The following is a 27880-nucleotide window of genomic DNA, read 5'->3' as shown; positions in this document are numbered from 1 at the left end:
ATATTGGGGTCCCCCCATAGCCCCCATAGGGGTCAGCACCCCCCATAGCCCCCCATATATTGGGGTCCCCCCATAGCCCCCATAGGGGTCAGCACCCCCCATAGCCCCCATAGGGGTCAGGGCCCCCCTCACCTGGGTGAGGCCGAGCTCCTCCAGGGGGCGCTGCTGCGGGGGGGGCAGCTCCGGGGGGGCTCTGGGGGCGCCCCCCCCCTCCGCGGGGCTCTGGAAGCTCCCGACCACGCAAAGCACCTGGGGGGAGGGGGGGGCAAGGGGGGGTTGGGTGCTATGGGGTCTATAGGGGTCTATAGGGGTCTATAGGGGTCTATAGGGGTGCTATGGGGTCTATAGGGGTCTATAGGGGTCTATAGGGGTGCTATGGGGTCTATAGGGGTCTATAGGGGTCTATAGGGGTGCTATGGGGTCTATAGGGGTCTATAGGGGTCTATAGGGGTGCTATGGGGTCTATAGGGGTCTATAGGGGTCTATAGGGGTGCTATGGGGTCTATAGGGGTCTATAGGGGTCTATAGGGGTGCTATGGGGTCTATAGGGGTCTATAGGGGTCTATAGGGGTGCTATGGGGTCTATAGGGGTCTATAGGGGTCTATAGGGGTGCTATGGGGTCTATAGGGGTCTATAGGGGTCTATAGGGGTGCTATGGGGTCTATAGGGGTCTATAGGGGTGCTATGGGGTCTATAGGGGTCTATAGGGGGTGCTATGGGGTCTATAGGGGTCTATAGGGGTCTATAGGGGGTGCTATGGGGTCTATAGGGGTCTATAGGGGTCTATAGGGGGTGCTATGGGGTCTATAGGGGTCTATAGGGGTCTATAGGGGTGCTATGGGGTCTATAGGGGTCTATAGGGGTCTATAGGGGTGCTATGGGGTCTATAGGGGTCTATAGGGGGTGCTATGGGGTCTATAGGGGTCTATAGGGGTCTATAGGGGGTGCTATGGGGTCTATAGGGGTCTATAGGGGTCTATAGGGGTGCTATGGGGTCTATAGGGGTCTATAGGGGTCTATAGGTGTGCTATGGGGTCTATAGGGGTCTATAGGGGTCTATAGGGGTGCTATGGGGTCTATAGGGGTCTATAGGGGTCTATAGGGGTGCTATGGGGTCTATAGGGGTCTATAGGGGTCTATAGGGGTGCTATGGGGTCTATAGGGGTCTATAGGGGTCTATAGGGGTGCTATGGGGTCTATAGGGGTCTATAGGGGTCTATAGGGGTGCTATGGGGTCTATAGGGGTCTATAGGGGTCTATAGGGGGTGCTATGGGGTCTATAGGGGTCTATAGGAGTCTATAGGGGTGCTATGGGGTCTATAGGGGTCTATAGGGGTCTATAGGGGTGCTATGGGGTCTATAGGGGTCTATAGGGGTCTATAGGGGGTGCTATGGGGTCTATAGGGGTCTATAGGGGTCTATAGGGGTGCTATGGGGTCTATAGGGGTCTATAGGGGTCTATAGGGGTGCTATGGGGTCTATAGGGGTCTATAGGGGTCTATAGGGGTGCTATGGGGTCTATAGGGGTCTATAGGGGTCTATAGGGGGTGCTATGGGGTCTATAGGGGTCTATAGGGGTCTATAGGGGTCTATAGGGGTGCTATGGGGTCTATAGGGGTCTATAGGGGTCTATAGGGGTGCTATGGGGTCTATAGGGGTCTATAGGGGTCTATAGGGGTGCTATGGGGTCTATAGGGGTCTATAGGGGTCTATAGGGGTGCTATGGGGTCTATAGGGGTCTATAGGGGTCTATAGGGGTGCTATGGGGTCTATAGGGGTCTATAGGGGTCTATAGGGGTGCTATGGGGTCTATAGGGGTCTATAGGGGTCTATAGGGGGTGCTATGGGGTCTATAGGGGTCTATAGGGGTCTATAGGGGTCTATAGGGGTGCTATGGGGTCTATAGGGGTCTATAGGGGTCTATAGGGGTGCTATGGGGTCTATAGGGGTCTATAGGGGTCTATAGGGGGTGCTATGGGGTCTATAGGGGTCTATAGGGGTCTATAGGGGTGCTATGGGGTCTATAGGGGTCTATAGGGGTCTATAGGGGTGCTATGGGGTCTATAGGGGTCTATAGGGGTCTATAGGGGTGCTATGGGGTCTATAGGGGTCTATAGGGGTCTATAGGGGTGCTATGGGGTCTATAGGGGTCTATAGGGGTTTATAGGGGTGCTATGGGGTCTATAGGGGTGCTATGGGGTCTATAGGGGTCTATAGGGGTCTATAGGGGTGCTATGGGGTCTATAGGGGTCTATAGGGGGTGCTATGGGGTCTATAGGGGTCTATAGGGGTCTATAGGGGGTGCTATGGGGGTCTATAGGGGTCTATAGGGGGTGCTATGGGGTCTATAGGGGTCTATAGGGGGTGCTATGGGGTCTATAGGGGTCTATAAGGGTCTATAGGGGGTGCTATGGGGTCTATAGGGGTCTATAGGGGGTGCTATGGGGGTCTATAGGGGTCTATAGGGGGTGCTATGGGGTCCATAGTGTTCTATAGGGGGTGCTATGGGGTCTATAGGGGTCTATAGGGGTGCTATGGGGGTCTATAGGGGTGCTATGGGGTCTATAGGGGTCTATAGGGGTGCTATGGGGTCTATAGGGGTCTATAGGGGTCTATAGGGGTGCTATGGGGTCTATAGGGGTCTATAGGGGTGCTATGGGGTCTATAGGGGTCTATAGGGGTCTATAGGGGTGCTATGAGGTCTATAGGGGTCTATAGGGGTGCTATGGGGTCTATAGGGGTGCTATGGGGTCTATAGGGGTCTATAGGGGGTGCTATGGGGTCTATAGGGGTGCTATGGGGTCTATAGGGGTCTATAGGGGGTGCTATGGGGTCTATAGGGGTCTATAGGGGGTGCTATGGGGTCTATAGGGGTCTATAGGGGTCTATAGGGGGTGCTATGGAGTCTATAGGGGTCTATAGGGGGTGCTATGGGGTCTATAGGGGTCTATAGGGGGTGCTATGGGGTCTATAGGGGTCTATAGGGGTGCTATGGGGTCTATAGGGGTCTATAGGGGGTGCTATGGGGGTCTATAGGGGTCTATAGGGGTCTATAGGGGTGCTATGGGGTCTATAGGGGTCTATAGGGGTCTATGGGGTGCTATGGGGTCTATAGGGGTCTATAGGGGTCTATAGGGGTGCTATGGGGTCTATAGGGGTCTATAGGGGTCTATGGGGTGCTATGGGGTCTATAGGGGTCTATAGGGGGTGCTATGGGGTCTATAGGGGTCTATAGGGGTCTATAGGGGGTGCTATGGGGTCTATAGGGGTCTATAGGGGTGCTATGGGGTCTATAGGGGTCTATAAGGGTCTATAGGGGTCTATAGGGGTGCTATGAGGTCTATAGGGGTCTATAGGGGTCTATACGGGTCTATAGGGGTGCTATGGGGTCTATAGGGGTCTATAGGGGTCTATAGGGGTGCTATGAGGTCTATAGGGGTCTATAGGGGTCTATAGGGGTGCTATGGGGTCTATAGGGGTCTATAGGGGGTGCTATGGGGTCTATAGGGGTCTATAGGGGGTGCTATGGGGTTTATAGTGGTCTATAGGGGGTGCTATGGGGTCTATAGGGGGAGCTATGGGGTCTATAGGGGTGTATGGGGGTGTATGGGGTCTATAGGTGGTGCTATGGGGTCTATAGGGGGACCTATAGGGGTCTATAAGGGTCTATAGGGGGTGCTATGGGGTCTATAGGGGTCTATAGGGGGTGCTATGGAGTCTATAGGGGGTGCTATGGGGTCTATAGAGGTCTATAGGGGTGCTATGGGGTCTATAGGGGGTGCTATAGGGGTCTATAGGGGTCTATAGGGGGTGCTATGGGGTCTATAGGGGTCTATAGGGGGTGCTATGGGGGTCTATAGGGGGTGCTATGGGGTCTATAGGGGTCTATAGGGGGTGCTATGGGGGTCTATAGGGGGTGCTATGGGGTCTATAGGGGTCTATAGGGGGTGCTATAGGGGTCTATAGGGGGTGCTATGGGGTCTATAGGGGTCTATAGGGGGTGCTATGGGGGTCTATAGGGTGTGCTATGGGGTCTATAGGGGTCTATAGGGGGTGCTATAGGGGTCTATAGGGGGTGCTATGGGGTCTATAGGAGGTGCTATGGGGTCTATAGGGGTGCTATAGGGGTCTATAGGGGGTGTATGGGGTCTATAGGGGTCTATAGGGGTGCTATGGGGTCTATAGGGGTGTATGGGGGTGCTATAGGAGTCTATAGGGGGTGCTATGGGGTCTATAGGGGGTGCTATGGGGTTTATAGGGGTCTATAGGGGGTGCTATGGGGTCTATAGGGGGAGCTATAGGGGTCTATAAGGGTCTATAGGGGGTGCTATGGGGTCTATAGGGGTCTATAGGGGGAGGTATGGGGGTCTATAGGGGTCTATAGGGGGTGCTATGGGGTCTATAGGGGGTGCTATGGGGTCTATAGGGGTCTATAGGGGGTGCTATGGGGGTCTATAGGGGTGTACAGGGGGTGCTATAGGGTCTATAGGAGTTGCTATAGGGGTCTATAGGCAATGCTATAAGGGTGTATAGGGGTGCATAGAGGTTGCTATAGGGGTCTATAGGGGTCTATAAAGGTTGCTATAGGGGCCTACAGCCGTTGGCATAGGGGCCTATAGGGGGCTATAAGAAGCGTTGTAGGGGCGTATAGCGGTTGCTATAGGGATCTATAGGGGTATACAAGGAGTGCTATAGGGGTGTATGGGGGTGCCATAGCAGTCTATAGGGGACGCTCTAAGTGTGTGTAGGGCTCTATAGGGATGTATAGGGGGTGCTATATGGAGTGTATGGGGCTTGCTCATGAGGAAGCCGGTGATGATGTGTGTATTGGGCTGTATCTATAGGGGTGTATCGGGGGATGCTAGGGGGTGCTATAGGGGGTGCATCAAGGGGTGCTATGGGGTGCTATAGGGGGTGCTATAGGGGATGCTCAATTGGAAGCGGGTGATGGTGCCTGTATCGAGGTGTGTCTCTAGGGGATGCTATAGGGGTCACTATATGGGGTGCTATAAGTGACGCTATAGGGGGGTCTATAGGGGATGCTTTAGGGAATGCTATAGGGGTCTATAAGGGATGCTATAGAGAGAGCTATAGGAGCCTGTAGGGGTGTAGCTATAGGGGTGCTATAGGAGTGTATCTATAGGGGTACCATAGGAGTCTATAGGGGTGTATATATAGGGGTCTACAGGGTGTATCTATGGGGTGTATCTATAGGGGTGTACCTACAGATTGTACCTATAGAGCGTGTCTATAGGGGTCAGTATAGGGGTGCTATAGGGGTGTATCTATAGGGTGTGTCTATAGGGTGTGTCCATAGGGGTCAGTATAGGGGCGGTACAAGGTTGTATCTATAGGGTGTATCTATAGGGTGTATCTATAGGGTGTGTCTATAGGGTGCGTCTATAGGGTGTGTCCATAGGGTGTGTCTATAGGGTGCGTCTATAGGGTGTATCTATAGGGTGCATCTATAGGGTGTATCTATAGGGTGCGTCTATAGGGTGCGTCTAAAGGGTGTGTCTATAGGAGTGTGTCTAGGGTGTGTCTATAGGGTGTATCTATAGGGTGCGTCAATACGGTGCGTCTATAGGGTGTATCTATAGGGGTGTGTCTATGGGGTGTGTCTATAGGGTGTATCTATAGGGGTGTGTCTATGGGGTGTGTCTATAGGGGTGTGTCTATAGGGGTGTATCTATGGGGTGTGTCTATAGGGATGTGTCTATAGGGGTGTGTCTATGGGGTGTGTCTATAGGGGTGTGTCTATAGGGGTGTATCTATAGGGGTGTGTCTATAGGGGTGTATCTATAGGGGTGTGTCTATAGGGGTGTGTCTATAGGGGTGTATCTATAGGGGTGTGTCTATAGGGATGTGTCTATAGGGGTGTATCTATAGGGGTGTGTCTATAGGGGTGTGTCTATAGGGGTGTATCTATAGGGGTGTGTCTATAGGGGTGTGTCTATAGGGGTGTATCTATAGGGGTGTGTCTATAGGGGTGTATCTATAGGGGTGTGTCTATAGGGATGTGTCTATAGGGGTGTGTCTATAGGGGTGTGTCTATAGGGGTGTGTCTATAGGGGTGTATCTATAGGGGTGTATCTATAGGGATGTGTCTATAGGGGTGTATCTATAGGGGTGTGTCTATAGGGGTGTGTCTATAGGGGTGTGTCTATAGGGGTGTATCTATAGGGGTGTATCTATAGGGGTGTGTCTATAGGGGTGTATCTATAGGGGTGTGTCTATAGGGGTGTGTCTATAGGGGTGTGTCTATAGGGGTGTATCTATAGGGGTGTGTCTATAGGGGTGTGTCTATAGGGGTGTATCTATAGGGGTGTGTCTATAGGGGTGTGTCTATAGGGGTGTATCTATAGGGGTGTGTCTATAGGGGTGTATCTATAGGGGTGTGTCTATAGGGTGTATCTATAGGGGTGAATCTATAGGGGTGTATCTATAGGGGTGTGTCTATAGGGGTGTGTCTATAGGGGTGTATCTATAGGGGTGTGTCTATAGGGGTGTATCTATAGGGGTGTGTCTATAGGGTGTATCTATAGGGCTGTATCTATAGGGGTGTATCTATAGGGGTGTATCTATAGGGGTGTGTCTATAGGGGTGTATCTATAGGGGTGTGTCTATAGGGGTGTGTCTATAGGGGTGTATCTATAGGGGTGTGTCTATAGGGGTGTGTCTATAGGGGTGTGTCTATAGGGGTGTATCTATAGGGTGTATCTATAGGGATGTGTCTATAGGGGTGTGTCTATAGGGGTGTGTCTATAGGGGTGTATCTATAGGGGTGTGTCTATAGGGGTGTGTCTATAGGGGTGTATCTATAGGGGTGTGTCTATAGGGGTGTGTCTATAGGGGTGTGTCTATAGGGGTGTATCTATAGGGGTGTATCTATAGGGGTGTGTCTATAGGGTGTGTCTATAGGGGTGTGTCTATAGGGGTGTATCTATAGCGGTGTGTCTATAGGGGTGTGTCTATAGGGGTGTATCTATAGGGGTGTGTCTATAGGGGTGTGTCTATAGGGGTGTATCTATAGGGGTGTGTCTATAGGGGTGTGTCTATAGGGGTGTGTCTATAGGGGTGTATCTATAGGGGTGTGTCTATAGGGGTGTGTCTATAGGGGTGTGTCTATAGGGGTGTATCTATAGGGGTGTGTCTATAGGGATGTGTCTATAGGGGTGTGTCTATAGGGGTGTATCTATAGGGGTGTGTCTATAGGGATGTGTCTATAGGGGTGTGTCTATAGGGGTGTGTCTATAGGGGTGTGTCTATAGGGGTGTATCTATAGGGGTGTATCTATAGGGATGTGTCTATAGGGGTGTATCTATAGGGGTGTGTCTATAGGGGTGTGTCTATAGGGGTGTGTCTATAGGGGTGTATCTATAGGGGTGTATCTATAGGGGTGTGTCTATAGGGGTGTATCTATAGGGGTGTGTCTATAGGGGTGTGTCTATAGGGGTGTATCTATAGGGGTGTGTCTATAGGGGTGTGTCTATAGGGGTGTATCTATAGGGGTGTGTCTATAGGGGTGTATCTATAGGGGTGTGTCTATAGGGTGTATCTATAGGGGTGTATCTATAGGGGTGTATCTATAGGGGTGTGTCTATAGGGGTGTGTCTATAGGGGTGTATCTATAGGGGTATGTCTATAGGGGTGTATCTATAGGGGTGTGTCTATAGGGTGTATCTATAGGGGTGTATCTATAGGGGTGTATCTATAGGGGTGTATCTATAGGGGTGTGTCTATAGGGGTGTATCTATAGGGGTGTGTCTATAGGGGTGTGTCTATAGGGGTGTATCTATAGGGGTGTGTCTATAGGGGTGTGTCTATAGGGGTGTGTCTATAGGGGTGTATCTATAGGGGTGTGTCTATAGGGTGTATCTATAGGGATGTGTCTATAGGGGTGTGTCTATAGGGGTGTGTCTATAGGGGTGTATCTATAGGGGTGTGTCTATAGGGGTGTGTCTATAGGGGTGTATCTATAGGGGTGTGTCTATAGGGGTGTATCTATAGGGGTGTATCTATAGGGGTGTATCTATAGGGGTGTATCTATAGGGGTGTATCTATAGGGGTGTATCTATAGGGGTGTGTCTATAGGGGTGTATCTATAGGGGTGTGTCTATAGGGGTGTGTCTATAGGGGTGTATCTATAGGGGTGTGTCTATAGGGGTGTGTCTATAGGGGTGTGTCTATAGGGGTGTATCTATAGGGGTGTGTCTATAGGGTGTATCTATAGGGATGTGTCTATAGGGGTGTGTCTATAGGGATGTGTCTATAGGGGTGTGTCTATAGGGGTGTATCTATAGGGGTGTGTCTATAGGGTGTATCTATAGGGATGTGTCTATAGGGGTGTGTCTATAGGGGTGTGTCTATAGGGGTGTATCTATAGGGGTGTGTCTATAGGGGTGTGTCTATAGGGGTGTATCTATAGGGGTGTGTCTATAGGGGTGTGTCTATAGGGGTGTGTCTATAGGGGTGTATCTATAGGGGTGTATCTATAGGGGTGTGTCTATAGGGTGTGTCTATAGGGGTGTGTCTATAGGGGTGTATCTATAGCGGTGTGTCTATAGGGGTGTGTCTATAGGGGTGTATCTATAGGGGTGTGTCTATAGGGGTGTGTCTATAGGGGTGTATCTATAGGGGTGTGTCTATAGGGGTGTGTCTATAGGGGTGTGTCTATAGGGGTGTATCTATAGGGGTGTGTCTATAGGGGTGTGTCTATAGGGGTGTATCTATAGGGGTGTGTCTATAGGGGTGTGTCTATAGGGGTGTATCTATAGGGGTGTGTCTATAGGGGTGTGTCTATAGGGGTGTATCTATAGGGGTGTATCTATAGGGGTGTGTCTATAGGGGTGTATCTATAGGGGTGTGTCTATAGGGGTGTATCTATAGGGGTGTATCTATAGGGGTGTGTCTATAGGGGTGTATCTATAGGGGTGTGTCTATAGGGGTGTGTCTATAGGGGTGTGTCTATAGGGGTGTATCTATAGGGGTGTGTCTATAGGGTGTGTCTATAGGGGTGTGTCTATAGGGGTGTATCTATAGGGGTGTGTCTATAGGGATGTGTCTATAGGGGTGTGCCTATGGGGTGTGTCTATAGGGATGTGTCTATAGGGGTGTGTCTATAGGGGTGTATCTATAGGGGTGTATCTATAGGGTGTATCTATAGGGGTGTGTCTATAGGGGTGTGTCTATAGGGGTGTGTCTATAGGGGTGTGTCTATAGGGGTGTATCTATAGGGGTGTGTCTATAGGGGTGTGTCTATAGGGGTGTATCTATAGGGGTGTGTCTATAGGGGTGTGTCTATAGGGGTGTATCTATAGGGGTGTGTCTATAGGGGTGTGTCTATAGGGGTGTATCTATAGGGGTGTATCTATAGGGGTGTATCTATAGGGGTGTGTCTATAGGGGTGTGTCTATAGGGGTGTATCTATAGGGGTGTATCTATAGGGGTGTGTCTATAGGGGTGTGTCTATAGGGGTGTATTTATAGGGTGTGTCTATAGGGGTGTATCTATAGGGGTGTGTCTATAGGGGTGTGTCTATAGGGGTGTGTCTATAGGGGTGTATCTATAGGGGTGTGTCTATAGGGGTGTGTCTATAGGGGTGTATCTATAGGGGTGTGTCTATAGGGGTGTGTCTATAGGGGTGTATCTATAGGGGTGTGTCTATAGGGTGTATCTATAGGGGTGTATCTATAGGGGTGTATCTATAGGGGTGTGTCTATAGGGGTGTGTCTATAGGGGTGTATCTATAGGGGTGTGTCTATAGGGGTGTATCTATAGGGGTGTGTCTATAGGGTGTATCTATAGGGGTGTATCTATAGGGGTGTATCTATAGGGGTGTATCTATAGGGGTGTGTCTATAGGGGTGTATCTATAGGGGTGTGTCTATAGGGGTGTGTCTATAGGGGTGTATCTATAGGGGTGTGTCTATAGGGGTGTGTCTATAGGGGTGTGTCTATAGGGGTGTATCTATAGGGTGTATCTATAGGGATGTGTCTATAGGGGTGTGTCTATAGGGGTGTGTCTATAGGGGTGTATCTATAGGGGTGTGTCTATAGGGGTGTGTCTATAGGGGTGTGTCTATAGGGGTGTATCTATAGGGGTGTATCTATAGGGGTGTGTCTATAGGGTGTGTCTATAGGGGTGTGTCTATAGGGGTGTATCTATAGCGGTGTGTCTATAGGGGTGTGTCTATAGGGGTGTGTCTATAGGGGTGTGTCTATAGGGGTGTGTCTATAGGGGTGTATCTATAGGGGTGTGTCTATAGGGGTGTATCTATAGGGGTGTATCTATAGGGGTGTGTCTATAGGGGTGTATCTATAGGGGTGTGTCTATAGGGGTGTGTCTATAGGGGTGTATCTATAGGGGTGTGTCTATAGGGGTGTGTCTATAGGGGTGTGTCTATAGGGGTGTATCTATAGGGTGTATCTATAGGGATGTGTCTATAGGGGTGTGTCTATAGGGGTGTGTCTATAGGGGTGTATCTATAGGGGTGTGTCTATAGGGGTGTGTCTATAGGGGTGTGTCTATAGGGGTGTATCTATAGGGGTGTATCTATAGGGGTGTGTCTATAGGGTGTGTCTATAGGGGTGTGTCTATAGGGGTGTATCTATAGCGGTGTGTCTATAGGGGTGTGTCTATAGGGGTGTATCTATAGGGGTGTGTCTATAGGGGTGTGTCTATAGGGGTGTGTCTATAGGGGTGTATCTATAAGGGTGTGTCTATAGGGGTGTATCTATAGGGGTGTGTCTATAGGGTGTATCTATAGGGGTGTATCTATAGGGGTGTATCTATAGGGGTGTATCTATAGGGGTGTGTCTATAGGGGTGTATCTATAGGGGTGTGTCTATAGGGGTGTGTCTATAGGGGTGTATCTATAGGGGTGTGTCTATAGGGGTGTGTCTATAGGGGTGTGTCTATAGGGGTGTATCTATAGGGTGTATCTATAGGGATGTGTCTATAGGGGTGTGTCTATAGGGGTGTGTCTATAGGGGTGTATCTATAGGGGTGTGTCTATAGGTGTGTGTCTATAGGGGTGTATCTATAGGGGTGTGTCTATAGGGGTGTGTCTATAGGGGTGTGTCTATAGGGGTGTATCTATAGGGGTGTATCTATAGGGGTGTGTCTATAGGGTGTGTCTATAGGGGTGTGTCTATAGGGGTGTATCTATAGCGGTGTGTCTATAGGGGTGTGTCTATAGGGGTGTATCTATAGGGGTGTGTCTATAGGGGTGTGTCTATAGGGGTGTATCTATAGGGGTGTGTCTATAGGGGTGTGTCTATAGGGGTGTGTCTATAGGGGTGTATCTATAGGGGTGTGTCTATAGGGGTGTGTCTATAGGGGTGTATCTATAGGGGTGTGTCTATAGGGGTGTGTCTATAGGGGTGTATCTATAGGGGTGTGTCTATAGGGGTGTGTCTATAGGGGTGTATCTATAGGGGTGTGTCTATAGGGGTGTATCTATAGGGGTGTGTCTATAGGGTGTATCTATAGGGGTGTATCTATAGGGGTGTATCTATAGGGGTGTATCTATAGGGGTGTGTCTATAGGGGTGTATCTATAGGGGTGTGTCTATAGGGGTGTATCTATAGGGGTGTGTCTATAGGGGTGTGTCTATAGGGGTGTGTCTATAGGGGTGTATCTATAGGGTGTATCTATAGGGATGTGTCTATAGGGGTGTGTCTATAGGGGTGTGTCTATAGGGGTGTGTCTATAGGGGTGTATCTATAGGGTGTATCTATAGGGGTGTGTCTATAGGGGTGTGTCTATAGGGGTGTATCTATAGGGGTGTGTCTATAGGGGTGTGTCTATAGGGGTGTGTCTATAGGGGTGTATCTATAGGGGTGTATCTATAGGGGTGTGTCTATAGGGTGTGTCTATAGGGGTGTGTCTATAGGGGTGTATCTATAGCGGTGTGTCTATAGGGGTGTGTCTATAGGGGTGTATCTATAGGGGTGTGTCTATAGGGGTGTGTCTATAGGGGTGTATCTATAGGGGTGTGTCTATAGGGGTGTGTCTATAGGGGTGTGTCTATAGGGGTGTATCTATAGGGGTGTGTCTATAGGGGTGTGTCTATAGGGGTGTATCTATAGGGGTGTGTCTATAGGGGTGTGTCTATAGGGGTGTATCTATAGGGGTGTGTCTATAGGGGTGTGTCTATAGGGGTGTATCTATAGGGGTGTATCTATAGGGGTGTGTCTATAGGGGTGTATCTATAGGGGTGTGTCTATAGGGGTGTATCTATAGGGGTGTATCTATAGGGGTGTGTCTATAGGGGTGTATCTATAGGGGTGTGTCTATAGGGGTGTGTCTATAGGGGTGTGTCTATAGGGGTGTATCTATAGGGGTGTGTCTATAGGGTGTGTCTATAGGGGTGTGTCTATAGGGGTGTATCTATAGGGGTGTGTCTATAGGGATGTGTCTATAGGGGTGTGCCTATGGGGTGTGTCTATAGGGATGTGTCTATAGGGGTGTGTCTATAGGGGTGTATCTATAGGGGTGTATCTATAGGGTGTATCTATAGGGGTGTGTCTATAGGGGTGTGTCTATAGGGGTGTATCTATAGGGGTGTGTCTATAGGGGTGTGTCTATAGGGGTGTGTCTATAGGGGTGTATCTATAGGGGTGTGTCTATAGGGGTGTGTCTATAGGGGTGTATCTATAGGGGTGTATCTATAGGGGTGTATCTATAGGGGTGTGTCTATAGGGGTGTGTCTATAGGGGTGTATCTATAGGGGTGTATCTATAGGGGTGTATCTATAGGGGTGTGTCTATAGGGGTGTATTTATAGGGTGTGTCTATAGGGGTGTATCTATAGGGGTGTGTCTATAGGGGTGTGTCTATAGGGGTGTGTCTATAGGGGTGTATCTATAGGGGTGTGTCTATAGGGGTGTGTCTATAGGGGTGTATCTATAGGGGTGTGTCTATAGGGGTGTGTCTATAGGGGTGTATCTATAGGGGTGTGTCTATAGGGGTGTATCTATAGGGGTGTGTCTATAGGGTGTATCTATAGGGGTGTATCTATAGGGGTGTATCTATAGGGGTGTGTCTATAGGGGTGTGTCTATAGGGGTGTATCTATAGGGGTGTGTCTATAGGGGTGTATCTATAGGGGTGTGTCTATAGGGTGTATCTATAGGGGTGTATCTATAGGGGTGTATCTATAGGGGTGTGTCTATAGGGGTGTGTCTATAGGGGTGTATCTATAGGGGTGTGTCTATAGGGGTGTATCTATAGGGGTGTGTCTATAGGGTGTATCTATAGGGGTGTGTCTATAGGGTGTATCTATAGGGGTGTGTCTATAGGGGTGTATCTATAGGGGTGTGTCTATAGGGGTGTATCTATAGGGGTGTGTCTATAGGGTGTATCTATAGGGGTGTATCTATAGGGGTGTGTCTATAGGGGTGTATCTATAGGGGTGTGTCTATAGGGGTGTATCTATAGGGGTGTGTCTATAGGGGTGTGTCTATAGGGGTGTATCTATAGGGGTGTGTCTATAGGGGTGTGTCTATAGGGGTGTGTCTATAGGGGTGTATCTATAGGGTGTATCTATAGGGATGTGTCTATAGGGGTGTGTCTATAGGGGTGTGTCTATAGGGGTGTATCTATAGGGGTGTGTCTATAGGGGTGTGTCTATAGGGGTGTGTCTATAGGGGTGTATCTATAGGGGTGTATCTATAGGGGTGTGTCTATAGGGTGTGTCTATAGGGGTGTGTCTATAGCGGTGTGTCTATAGGGGTGTGTCTATAGGGGTGTATCTATAGGGGTGTGTCTATAGGGGTGTGTCTATAGGGGTGTATCTATAGGGGTGTGTCTATAGGGGTGTGTCTATAGGGGTGTGTCTATAGGGGTGTATCTATAGGGGTGTATCTATAGGGGTGTGTCTATAGGGTGTGTCTATAGGGGTGTATCTATAGCGGTGTGTCTATAGGGGTGTGTCTATAGGGGTGTATCTATAGGGTGTATCTATAGGGGTGTGTCTATAGGGGTGTGTCTATAGGGGTGTGTCTATAGGGGTGTGTCTATAGGGGTGTATCTATAGGGGTGTGTCTATAGGGGTGTGTCTATAGGGGTGTATCTATAGGGGTGTGTCTATAGGGGTGTGTCTATAGGGGTGTGTCTATAGGGGTGTATCTATAGGGGTGTGTCTATAGGGGTGTGTCTATAGGGGTGTATCTATAGGGGTGTATCTATAGGGGTGTGTCTATAGGGGTGTGTCTATAGGGGTGTATCTATAGGGGTGTGTCTATAGGGGTGTGTCTATAGGGGTGTGTCTATAGGGGTGTATCTATAGGGTGTATCTATAGGGATGTGTCTATAGGGGTGTGTCTATAGGGGTGTATCTATAGGGGTGTGTCTATAGGGGTGTGTCTATAGGGGTGTGTCTATAGGGGTGTGTCTATAGGGGTGTGTCTATAGGGGTGTGTCTATAGGGGTGTGTCGCTAGGGGGCGCCGCGTCCCCAGGGGGTGCTCACCAGGAAGGCGGCGATGGCGCCCCCGCAGACGAAGCCGGCCACGACGTCCCCCCAGTGGTTGCGGTGCTCGGCCACGCGCAGCGCCCCCAGCAGGAAGGGAGGAGCCGCGAAGGCCAAGGCGGCCGCGGGCTTGGCCAGGCGGGAGCCGCCCCCGCGCCACGCCAGGGTCACGTAGAGCTGGGGGAGAGAGAGAGACCCCATAGAGACCTACAGAGACCTATAGAGACCTATAGAGACCATAGAGACCTATAGAGACCTATAGAGACCATAGAGACCATAGAGACCATAGAGACCATAGAGAGCATAGAGACCATAGGGACCCATAGAGACCTATAGAGACCTATAGAGACCCATAGAGACCATAGAGACCATAGAGACCATAGAGACCATAGAGACCCATAGAGACCTACAGAGACCTATAGAGACCTATAGAGACCCATAGAGACCATAGAGACCATAGAGACCATAGAGACCATAGAGACCCATAGAGACCTATAGAGACCATAGAGACCATAGAGACCATAGAGACCCATAGAGACCTATAGAGACCCATAGAGACCATAGAGACCATAGAGACCATAGAGAGCATAGAGACCATAGGGACCCATAGAGACCTATAGAGACCTATAGAGACCCATAGAGACCATAGAGACCATAGAGACCATAGAGACCATAGAGACCCATAGAGACCTATAGAGACCCATAGAGACCATAGAGACCATAGAGACCCATAGAGACCCATAGAGACCCATAGAGACCATAGGGACCATAGAGACCATAGAGACCCATAGAGACCATAGAGACCATAGAGACCATAGAGACCATAGAGACCATAGAGAGCATAGAGACCATAGAGACCCATAGAGACCATAGAGACCCATAGAGACCATAGAGACCCATAGAGACCTATAGAGACCCATAGAGACCATAGAGACCATAGAGACCCATAGAGACCATAGAGACCGTAGAGACCCATAGAGACCATAGAGACCATAGAGACCCATAGAGACCATAGAGACCATAGAGAGCATAGAGACCATAGAGACCATAGAGACCCATAGAGACCCATAGAGACCATAGGGACCATAGAGACCATAGAGACCCATAGAGACCATAGAGACCATAGAGAGCATAGAGACCATAGAGACCCATAGAGACCATAGAGAGCATAGAGACCATAGAGACCCATAGAGACCATAGAGACCATAGAGACCATAGAGAGCATAGAGACCCATAGAGACCCATAGAGACCATAGAGACCATAGAGACCATAGAGACCCATAGAGACCATAGAGACCATAGAGACCCATAGAGACCATAGAGACCATAGAGACCATAGAGACCCATAGAGACCATAGAGACCATAGAGACCATAGAGACCCATAGAGAGAGACCATAGAGACCATAGAGACCTATAGAGACCTATAGAGACCATAGAGACCATAGAGACCCATAGAGACCATAGAGACCTATAGAGACCCATAGAGACCTATAGAGACCATAGAGACCATAGAGACCATAGAGACCCATAGAGACCAATAGAGACCATAGAGACCTATAGAGACCATAGAGACCATAGAGACCTATAGAGACCATAGAGACCATAGATACCATAGAGACCTTTAGAGACCCATAGAGAGCCATAGAGACCTATAGAGACCTATAGAGACCATAGAGACCCATAGAGACCTATAGAGACCTATAGAGACCATAGAGACCCATAGAGACCTATAGAGACCATAGAGACCATAGAGACCTATAGAGACCTATAGAGACCATAGAGACCATAGAGACCCATAGAGACCTATAGAGACCATAGAGACCATAGAGACCATAGAGACCCATAGAGACCCATAGAGACCTATAGAGACCCATAGAGACCATAGAGACCTATAGAGACCATAGAGACCATAGAGACCCATAGAGACCCCATAGAGACCATAGAGACCCCATAGAGACCCCATAGAGACCTATAGAGGCCTATAGAGACCCATAGAGACCCCATAGAGACCCCTAGAGACCCCATAGAGACCCCATAGAGACCTATAGAGGCCTATAGAGACCCATAGAGACCTATAGAGAGAGACCTATAGAGACCTATAGAGACACCAATAGAGAGACCTATAGAGAGAGACCTATAGAGAGACGCCTATAGACACCTATAGAGACACCTATAGAAAGACACCTATAGAGACACCTAGATAGAGGCACCTATAGAGAAACACCTATAGAGAGACAGACACCTAGAGAGACACCTAACCCTAACCCTAACCCCAACCCTAACCCAGCGGCACACAGACACCTATAGGTGCCCATACCCCCCATTGCCCCCATACCCCCCATTGCCCCCATACCCCCATTGCCCCCATTACCCCCATTGCCCCCATTGCCCCCATTCCCCCCATTACCCCCATTGCCCCCATTGCCCCCATTGCCCCCATTACCCCCATTACCCCCCATTGCCCCCATTGCCCCCATTACCCCCATTGCCCCCATTGCCCCCATTACCCCCATTGCCCCCATTGCCCCCATTGCCCCCATTACCCCCATTACCCCCATTGCCCCCATTACCCCCATTGCCCCCATTACCCCCATTCCCCCCCATTGGCCCCATTGCCCCCATACCCCCCATTACCCCCATTACCCCCATTCCCCCCATTGCCCCCATTACCCCCATACCCCCCATTGCCCCCATTCCCCCCATTGCCCCCATTGCCCCCATTCCCCCCATTACCCCCATTCCCCCCATTACCCCCATTCCCCCCATTGCCCCCATTGCCCCCATTACCCCCATTGCCCCCATTCCCCATTGCCCCATTGCCCCCATTGCCCCCATTACCCCCATTGCCCCCATTACCCCCATTCCCCCATACCCCCCATTACCCCCATTGCCCCATTGCCCCCATTGCCCCCATTACCCCCATTCCCCCATTACCCCCATTCCCCCCATACCCCCCATTACCCCCATTGCCCCATTGCCCCCATTGCCCCCATTACCCCCATTCCCCCATTACCCCCATTCCCCCCATACCCCCCATTGCCCCCATTGCCCCCATTGCCCCCATTGCCCCCATTACCCCCATTACCCCCATTCCCCCCATTGCCCCATTACCCCCCGTACCCCCCCATAGGCCCCCGCATAGGCCCCCAGCGCCGCCTCCTTGCACGGGAACGTCCTCCTGGCGGCCGCCACCAGGGGGCGCTCCCCGGCGCAGAGCTCGGCCCCGGGCGGGACGAAGGGGGGCGGCGGCGCGGCGGGAGGGGCGGGCGCGGCGGAACAGCCCGAGGAGGAGGAGGCGGCGGGGGGGGGCGGCGCGGCGGGGGGGGAACAGCCGAGCGCGCTGTAGTTGGGCCGGCAGACGGACAGGAAGTGCGGCGCGGGCGCGGCCGTGGTCAGCTGACCCGCGAGGGCAAAGATGGCGGTGGCCAGGAGCCCGAAGGAGAACACCCCTGAGGGACAATGGGGGCTATGGGGGGGCTATGGGGCACAATGGGGGCTATGGGGCACAATGGGGCTATGGGGTACAATGGGGCTATGGGGCACAATGGGGGCTATGGGGCTCAATGGGGCTATGGGGCACAATGGGGGCTATGGGGCACAATGGGGGCTATGGGGCTCAATGGGGGCTATGGGGCACAATGGGGCTATGGGGCTCAATGGGGTCTATGGGGCACAATGGGGCTATGGGGCTCAATGGGGGCTATGGGGCACAATGGGGCTATGGGGCACAATGGGGGCTATGGGCACAATGGGGGCTATGGGGCACAATGGGGCTATGGGGCTCAATGGGGGCTATGGGGCACAATGGGGCTATGGGGCGCAATGGGGGCTATGGGGCACAATGGGGCTATGGGCACAATGGGGGCTATGGGGCACAATGGGGCTATGGGCACAATGGGGGCTATGGGGCACAATGGGGCTATGGGGCTCAATGGGGGCTATGGGGCACAATGGGGCTATGGGGCGCAATGGGGCTATGGGGCTCAATGGGGGCTATGGGGTACAATGGGGCTATGGGGCACAATGGGGCTATGGGGCTCAATGGGGGCTATGGGGCACAATGGGGCTATGGGGCACAATGGGGCTATGGGGCACAATGGGGGCTATGGGGTACAATGGGGCTATGGGGCACAATGGGGGCTATGGGGCACAATGGGGTCTATGGGGCACAATGGGGCTATGGGGCTCAATGGGGGCTATGGGGCTCAATGGGGGCTATGGGGCACAATGGGGCTATGGGGCACAATGGGGGCTATGGGGCACAATGGGGCTATGGGGCTCAATGGGGGCTATGGGGCACAATGGGGCTATGGGGTACAATGGGGCTATGGGGCTCAATGGGGGCTATGGGGCACAATGGGGGCTATGGGGCACAATGGGGCTATGGGGCTCAATGGGGGCTATGGGGCACAATGGGGGCTATGGGGCACAATGGGGTCTATGGGGCACAATGGGGCTATGGGGCTCAATGGGGGCTATGGGGCTCAATGGGGGCTATGGGGCACAATGGGGGCTATGGGGCACAATGGGGCTATGGGGCTCAATGGGGGCTATGGGGCACAATGGGGCTATGGGGCGCAATGGGGGCTATGGGGGGGCTATGGGGCACAATGGGGGCTATGGGGCACAATGGGGTCTATGGGGTACAATGGGGCTATGGGGCTCAATGGGGGCTATGGGGTACAATGGGGCTATGGGGGGGCTATGGGGCACAATGGGGCTATGGGGCACAATGGGGCTATGGGGTACAATGGGGGCTATGGGGTACAATGGGGCTATGGGGCACAATGGGGCTATGGGGCACAATGGGGGCTATGGTGCACAATGGGGGCTATGGGGCACAATGGGGCTATGAGGCACAATGGGGGCTATGGGGCACAATGGGGGCTATGGGGTACAATGGGGCTATGGGGCTCAATGGGGTCTATGGGGCTCAATGGGGGCTATGGGGTACAATGGGGGCTATGGGGCTCAATGGGGTCTATGGGGTACAATGGGGGCTATGGGGCTCAATGGGGGCTATGGGGCTCAATGGGGCTATGGGGCACAATGGGGTCTATGGGGCACAATGGGGGCTATGGGGCACAATGGGGCTATGGGGATCAATGGGGCTATGGGGCACAATGGGGCTATGGGGCACAATGGGGGCTATGGGGTACAATGGGGGCTATGGGGCACAATGGGGCTATGGGGCACAATGGGGGCTATGGGGCACAATGGGGCTATGGGGTACAGTGGGGCTATGGGGCACAATGGGGGCTATGGGGTACAATGGAGGCTATGGGGTACAGTGGGGCTATGGGGCACAGTGGGGTCTATGGGGCACAATGGGGGCTATGGGGCACAATGGGGCTATGGGGCACAATGGGGGCTATGGGGTACAATGGGGCTATGGGGTACAATGGGGGCTATGGGGCACAATGGGGTCTATGTGGCTCAATGGGGGCTATGGGGTACAATGGGGGCTATGGGGCACAATGGGGGCTATGGGGCTCAATGGAGTCTATGGGGCACAATGGGGTCTATGTAGCTCAATGGGGGCTATGGGGTACAATGTGGTCTATGGGGCTCAATGGGGTCTATGGGGCTCAATGGGGTCTATGGGGCACAATGGGGTCTATGGGGTACAATGGGGTCTATGGGCCTAAATGGGGTCTATGGGGCTCAATGGAGTCTATGGGGCACAATGGGGTCTATGTAGCTCAATGGGGTCTATGGGGCACAATGGGGTCTATGGGGTACAATGGGGTCTATGGGCCTAAATGGGGTCTATGGGGCTCAATGGAGTCTATGGGGCTCAATGGGGTCTATGTAGCTCAATGGGGGCTATGGGGTACAATGGGGTCTATGGGGCTCAATGGGGTCTATGGGGCTCAATGGGGGCTATGGGGTCCCATTGCCCCCCCTCACCCAGGTACCGCAGCAGCCGCCTCAGGGGGGCTCCACAGCTCCGGCCCCACAGCGGGGGGGGGGCAGGGCCCCCCCGGCACCGCCCCAGGGGCCCCAGGAGCTCCCCCAGCACCATCTGCAGGGACAGCACCGAGACCCCCAAGTGACCCCCAGACCCACAAGTGACCCCCAAGTGACCTCCAGACCCACAAGTGACCCACAAGTGACCCCCAGACCCACAAGTGACCCACAAGTGACCCCCCCAGGCCCCCAAGTGACCCCCAAGTGACCCCCAAGTGACCCACAAATGACCCCCAAGTGACCCCCCAGACCCACAAGTGACTCCCAATAAACCCCCCTCAGCCCCATAAGTGCCCCCCCAGGCCCCCAATACCTCCTGCATAGACCCCATCCCAGCCCCAAAAGTACCCCCCCCTTCATCCCCCTCAGCCCCATAAGTGCCCCCCAAGTACCCCCCATAGACCCCATCCCAGCCCCATAAGTGCCCCCCAAGTACCCCCTTAGACCCCATCCCAGCCCCATAAGTGCCCCCCAAGTACCCCCATAGACCCCATCCCAGCCCCATAAGTGCCCCCCAAGTACCCCCCATAGACCCCATCCCAGCCCCATAAGTGCCCCCAAGTACCCCCCATAGACCCCATCCCAGCCCCATAAGTGCCCCCCAAGTACCCCCCATAGACCCCCCCCAGCCCCATAAGTGCCCCCCAAGTACCCCCCATAGACCCCATCCCAGCCCCATAAGTGCCCCCAAGTACCCCCCATAGACCCCCCCCAGCCCCATAAGTGCCCCCGAAGTACCCCCCATAGACCCCATCCCAGCCCCATAAGTGCCCCCCAAGTACCCCCCATAGACCCCCCCCAGCCCCATAAGTGCCCCCCAAGTACCCCCCATAGACCCCCCCCAGCCCCATAAGTGCCCCCCAAGTACCCCCCATAGACCCCCCCCAGCCCCATAAGTGCCCCCCAAGTACCCCCCATAGACCCCATCCCAGCCCCATAAGTGCCCCCCAAGTACCCCCCATAGACCCCCCCCAGCCCCATAAGTGCCCCCCAAGTACCCCCCACAGACCCCATCCCAGCCCCCCAAGCGCCCCCCCCTCACGGTGAGCGCGGGCACGGCGGTGACGAGGCCGTAGACGAGGGCGGGGGGGGCGCGGCTGGCGCCGGGGGGGCCGGGGTAGGGGCGGCCGAAGGCGGGGTCGCGGCAGAAGAAACCGCCCTGGGGCACCGGGAAGGGCTCCGAGACCTCCAGCAGGTACCAAAGGGCGGCCCCGGCGGCCAGGATGAGGACCTCCGGGGGACCATAGAGAGGGGGGAGAGAGCATAGAGAGACCATAGAGAGGGACCATAGAGAGGGACCATAGAGAGAGACCATAGAGAGGGACCATAGAGAGAGACCATAGAGAGGGACCATAGAGAGAGACCATAGAGAGGGACCATAGAGAGAGACCATAGAGAGAGACCATAGAGAGGGACCATAGAGAGGGACCATAGAGAGGGACCATAGAGAGGGAGCATAGAGAGGGACCATAGAGAGGGACCATAGAGAGGGACCATAGAGAGGGACCATAGAGAGAGACCATAGAGAGGGACCATAGAGAGGGACCATAGAGAGGGACCATAGAGAGAGACCATAGAGAGAGACCATAGAGAGGGACCATAGAGAGAGACCATAGAGAGGGACCATAGAGAGAGACCATAGAGAGAGACCATAGAGAGAGACCATAGAGAGAGACCATAGAGAGAGACCATAGAGAGGGACCATAGAGAGAGACCATAGAGAGAGACCATAGAGAGAGACCATAGAGAGGGACCATAGAGAGGGACCATAGAGAGAGACCATAGAGAGGGACCATAGAGAGAGACCATAGAGAGAGACCATAGAGAGGGACCATAGAGAGAGACCATAGAGAGGGACCATAGAGAGAGACCATAGAGAGAGACCATAGAGAGGGACCATAGAGAGAGACCATAGAGAGGGACCATAGAGAGAGACCATAGAGAGAGACCATAGAGAGAGACCATAGAGAGAGACCATAGAGAGAGACCATAGAGAGGGACCATAGAGAGAGACCATAGAGAGAGACCATAGAGAGAGACCATAGAGAGAGACCATAGAGAGAGACCATAGAGAGGGACCATAGAGAGAGACCATAGAGAGAGACCATAGAGAGAGACCATAGAGAGAGACCATAGAGAGAGACCATAGAGAGAGACCATAGAGAGGGACCATAGAGAGGGACCATAGAGAGAGACCATAGAGAGGGACCATAGAGAGGGACCATAGAGAGGGACCATAGAGAGAGACCATAGAGAGGGAGCATAGAGAGAGACCATAGAGAGGGAGCATAGAGAGGGAGCATAGAGAGAGACCATAGAGAGGGAGCATAGAGAGGGAGCATAGAGAGGGACCATAGAGAGAGACCATAGAGAGAGACCATAGAGAGAGACCATAGAGAGGGACCATAGAGAGGGAGCATAGAGAGAGACCATAGAGAGGGAGCATAGAGAGGGACCATAGAGAGGGACCATAGAGAGGGAGCATAGAGAGGGAGCATAGAGAGAGACCATAGAGAGGGAGCATAGAGAGGGACCATAGAGAGGGAGCATAGAGAGGGACCATAGAGAGAGACCATAGAGAGAGACCATAGAGAGAGACCATAGAGAGAGACCATAGAGAGAGACCATAGAGAGAGACCATAGAGAGGGACCATAGAGAGAGACCATAGAGAGAGACCATAGAGAGGGAGCATAGAGAGGGACCATAGAGAGAGAGAGCATAGACACCATAGAGACCATAGAGACCATAGAGACTCATAGAGACCTATAGAGACCATAGAGACCATAGAGACCATAGAGACCATAGAGACCATAGAGACCCATAGAGACCATAGAGACCATAGAGACCATAGAGACCATAGAGACCCATAGAGACCATAGAGACCCATAGAGACCCATAGAGACCCATAGAGACCATAGAGACCCATAGAGACCCATAGAGACCCATAGAGACCATAGAGACCATAGAGACCTATAGAGACCCATAGAGACCCATAGAGACCCATAGAGACCATAGAGACCCATAGAGACCCATAGAGACCCATAGAGACCATAGAGACCATAGAGACCATAGAGACCATAGAGACCCATAGAGACCATAGGGACCATAGAGACCCATAGAGACCATAGAGACCCATAGAGACCATAGAGACCATAGAGACCATAGAGACCCATAGAGACCCATAGAGACCATAGAGACCCATAGAGACCATAGAGACCATAGAGACCATAGAGACCCATAGAGACCCATAGAGACCATAGAGACCATAGAGACCATAGAGAGCATAGAGACCATAGAGACCCATAGAGACCCATAGAGACCATAGAGACCCATAGAGACCATAGAGACCATAGAGACCATAGAGACCATAGAGACCATAGAGCCCATAGAGCCCATAGAGACCATAGAGACCATAGAGACCCATAGAGACCATAGAGACCATAGAGACCCATAGAGACCATAGAGACCCATAGAGACCCATAGAGACCCATAGAGACCCATAGAGACCCATAGAGACCATAGAGACCCATAGAGACCCATAGAGACCATAGAGACCATAGAGACCATAGAGACCATAGAGACCCATAGAGAGCATAGAGACCCATAGAGACCCATAGAGACCATAGAGACCCATAACGACCCATAGAGACCCAGTGAGATGGGCACCTCATAGATCCCCATCACATCCCTATAGGGCACCCCATAGATCCCCATCGCATGCCTATGGGGCACCCCATAGATCCCGATCGCATCCCTATGGGGCACCACATAGATCTCCATCGCATCCCTATAGGGCACCCCATAGATCCCCATCGCATCCCTATGGGGCACCCCATAGATCCTCATTGCATCCCTATGGGCACCCCACAGATCCCGATCGCATCCCTATGGGGCACCCCATAGATCCCCATCGCATCCCTATGGGGCACCCCACAGATCCCGATCGCATCCCTATGGGGCACCCCATAGATCCCCATCGCATCCCTATGGGGCACCCCATAGATCCCCATCGCATCCCTATGGGGCACCCCATAGATCTCCATCGCATCCCTATAGGGCACCCCATAGATCTCCATCGCATCCCTATAGGTCACCCCATAGATCCCCATCGCATCCCTATGGGGCACCCCATAGATCCTCATTGCATCCCTATGGGCACCCCACAGATCCCGATCGCATCCCTATGGGGCACCCCATAGATCCCCATCACATCCCTATAGGGCACCCCATAGATCCCCATCGCATCCCTATAGGGCACCCCATACATCCCCATCACATCCCTATGGGGCACCCCATAGATCCCCATCGCATCCGTATGGGGCACCCCATAGATCCCCATCGCATCCCTATAGGGCACCCCATAGATCCCCATCGCATCCCTATAGGGCACCCCATACATCCCCATCACATCCCTATGGGCACCCCATAGATCCCCATCGCATCCCTATGGGGCACCCCATGGATCCCCATCGCATCCCTATGGGTACCCCATGGATCCCCATCACATCCCTATGGGGCACCCCATAGATCCCCATCACATCCCTATGGGCACCCCATAGATCCCCATCGCATCCCTATGGGGCACCCCATAGATCCCCATCGCATCCCTATAGGGCACCCCATAGATCCCCATCGCATGCCTATGGGGCACCCCATAGATCCCGATCGCATCCCTATGGGGCACCCCATAGATCTCCATCGCATCCCTATAGGGCACCCCATAGATCTCCATCGCATCCCTATAGGGCACCCCATAGATCCCCATCGCATCCCTATGGGGCACCCCATAGATCCCCATCGCATCCCTATGGGCACCCCATGGATCCCCGTCGCATCCCTATGGGGCACCCCATAGATCCCCATCGCATCCCTATGGGGCACCCCATAGATCCCCGTCGCATCCCTATGGGGCACCCCATAGATCCCCATCGCATCCCTATGGGGCACCCCATGGATCCCCATCGCATCCCTATGGGGCACCCCATGGATCCCCATCGCATCCCTATGGGGCACCCCATGGATCCCCGTCGCATCCCTATGGGTACCCCATAGATCCCCATCGCATCCCTATGGGGCACCCCATGGATCCCCGTCGCATCCCTATGGGGCACCCCATAGATCCCCGTCGCATCCCTATGGGTACCCCATGGATCCCCGTCGCATCCCTATGGGGCACCCCATAGATCCCCATCGCATCCCTATGGGGCACCCCATAGATCCCCATCGCATCCCTATGGGGCACCCCATGGATCCCCATCGCATCCCTATGGGGCACCCCATAGATCCCCATCGCATCCCTATGGGGCACCCCATAGATCCCCATCGCATCCCTATGGGTACCCCATAGATCCCCATCGCATCCCTATGGGTACCCCATGGATCCCCATCGCATCCCTATGGGTACCCCATAGATCCCCATCGCATCCCTATGGGGCACCCCATAGATCCCCATCGCATCCCTATGGGTACCCCATGGATCCCCATCGCATCCCTATGGGTACCCCATGGATCCCCATCGCATCCCTATGGGGCACCCCATAGATCCCCATCGCATCCCTATGGGTACCCCATAGATCCCCATCGCATCCCTATGGGGCACCCCATAGATCCCCATCGCATCCCTATGGGGCACCCCATAGATCCCCGTCGCATCCCTATGGGGCACCCCATAGATCCCCGTCGCATCCCTATGGGGCACCCCATAGATCCCCGTCGCATCCCTATGGGTACCCCATAGATCCCCGTCGCATCCCTATGGGGCACCCCATAGATCCCCATCGCATCCCTATGGGGCACCCCATAGATCCCCATCGCATCCCTATGGGGCACCCCATAGATCCCCATCGCATCCCTATGGGGCACCCCATAGATCCCCATCGCATCCCTATGGGGCACCCCATAGATCCCCATCGCATCCCTATGGGGCACCCCATAGATCCCCATCGCATCCCTATGGGTACCCCATAGATCCCCATCGCATCCCTATGGGGCACCCCATAGATCCCCATCGCATCCCTATGGGGCACCCCATAGATCCCCATCGCATCCCTATGGGGCACCCCATAGATCCCCATCGCATCCCTATGGGGCACCCCATAGATCCGCATCGCATCCCTATGGGGCACCCCATAGATCTGCATCGCATCCCTATGGGGCACCCCATAGATCCCCATCGCATCCCTATGGGGCACCCCATAGATCCCCATCGCATCCCTATGGGTACCCCATGGATCCCATCGCATCCCTATAGGGCACCCCATAGATCCCCATCGCATCCCTATGGGGCACCCCATAGATCCCCATCGCATCCCTATGGGGCACCCCATGGATCCCCATCGCATCCCTATGGGGCACCCCATGGATCCCATCACATCCCTATGGGCACCCCATAGATCCCCATCGCATCCCTATGGGGCACCCCATAGATCCCCATCGCATCCCTATGGGGCACCCCATAGATCCCCGTCGCATCCCTATGGGGCACCCCATAGACCCCCATCGCATCCCTATAGGGCACCCCATAGATCCCCATCACATCCCTATGGGCACCCCATAGACCCCCATGACATCCCTATGGGCACCCCATAGATCCCCATCGCATCCCTATGGGGCACCCCATAGACCCCCATCACATCCCTATAGGGCACCCCATAGATCCCCATCACATCCCTATGGGCACCCCATAGATCCCCATCGCCTCCCTATAGGGCACCCCATGGATCCCATCACATCCCTATGGGGCACCCCATAGATCCCCATCACATCCTTATGGGGCACCCCATAGATCCCCATCGCATCCCTATGGGGCACCCCATAGATCCCCATCGCATCCCTATGGGGCACCCCATAGATCCCCATCACATCCCTATGGGTACCCCATGGATCCCCATCACATCCCTATGGGGCACCCCATGGATCCCCTCCCCCCCGTTACCTCCAGGAAGAAGTAACCGGACACCGCGGCCATGGCGCGCGCCGCTGCCGCTGTCGCGACAGAGACCTCGCGATCGCGCGGGGGCCGCGGGGCCGCGGCGGCTCCTGATTGGCCGCCGTCCTCCTGGAGAGCCCCGCCCCCTTCTGGGCCCCCCCCACTGCGGCAAAGGGGGGGGGGGGCAAAAGAGACCCCCCCAAAGCGCATCCCCCCCTATAGGGACCTTATTGGACCCTTCCATAGGGAACCCCCCATAGGGACCCCCCATAGGGACCCCCCATAGGGACCCGCTATAGGGACTCCCCTATAGGGACCTTATTGGACCCTTCCATAGGGAACCCCCCATAGGAACCCCCCATAGGGACCCCCCATAGGGACTCCCCTATAGGGATTCCCGCCTTAGAACCCCCCCATAGGGACCCCCCCTAAATGGAACCGCCCCAATTGGACCCTCCCATAGAAACCCCCCATAGGGACCCCCCCCAATTGGACCCTCCCATAGA

The 27880-nt window shown here is 53.4% G+C and overlaps 1 protein-coding gene across 1 annotated transcript in view; it reads right to left on the bottom strand.

Annotated features, from left to right (window-relative positions):
* Nucleotides 1-27584, bottom strand: part of LOC308231071 (phospholipid phosphatase-related protein type 2-like) — a gene marked incomplete at both ends in the record, with an annotated part of 28574 nt that extends 990 nt beyond the window's left edge. Inside the window, 6 exons of the mRNA XM_080636183.1 lie at nt 133-249; nt 14475-14651; nt 17596-17924; nt 20386-20500; nt 21488-21676; nt 27381-27584. Coding sequence (XP_080492309.1) covers nt 133-249; nt 14475-14651; nt 17596-17924; nt 20386-20500; nt 21488-21676; nt 27381-27584 — 1131 coding nt within the window. The remainder of the gene's footprint in view (nt 1-132; nt 250-14474; nt 14652-17595; nt 17925-20385; nt 20501-21487; nt 21677-27380) is intronic.
* Nucleotides 27585-27880: the final 296 nt, after the last annotated feature.

This window comes from Psittacula echo (genome assembly GCF_963264785.1).
Source record: "Psittacula echo genome assembly, chromosome: 30".
Taxonomy (NCBI): Eukaryota; Metazoa; Chordata; class Aves; order Psittaciformes; family Psittacidae; genus Psittacula; species Psittacula echo.
Note: the sequence above shows the minus strand (reverse complement) of the source record. Positions and strands in the feature narration are given on the sequence as shown.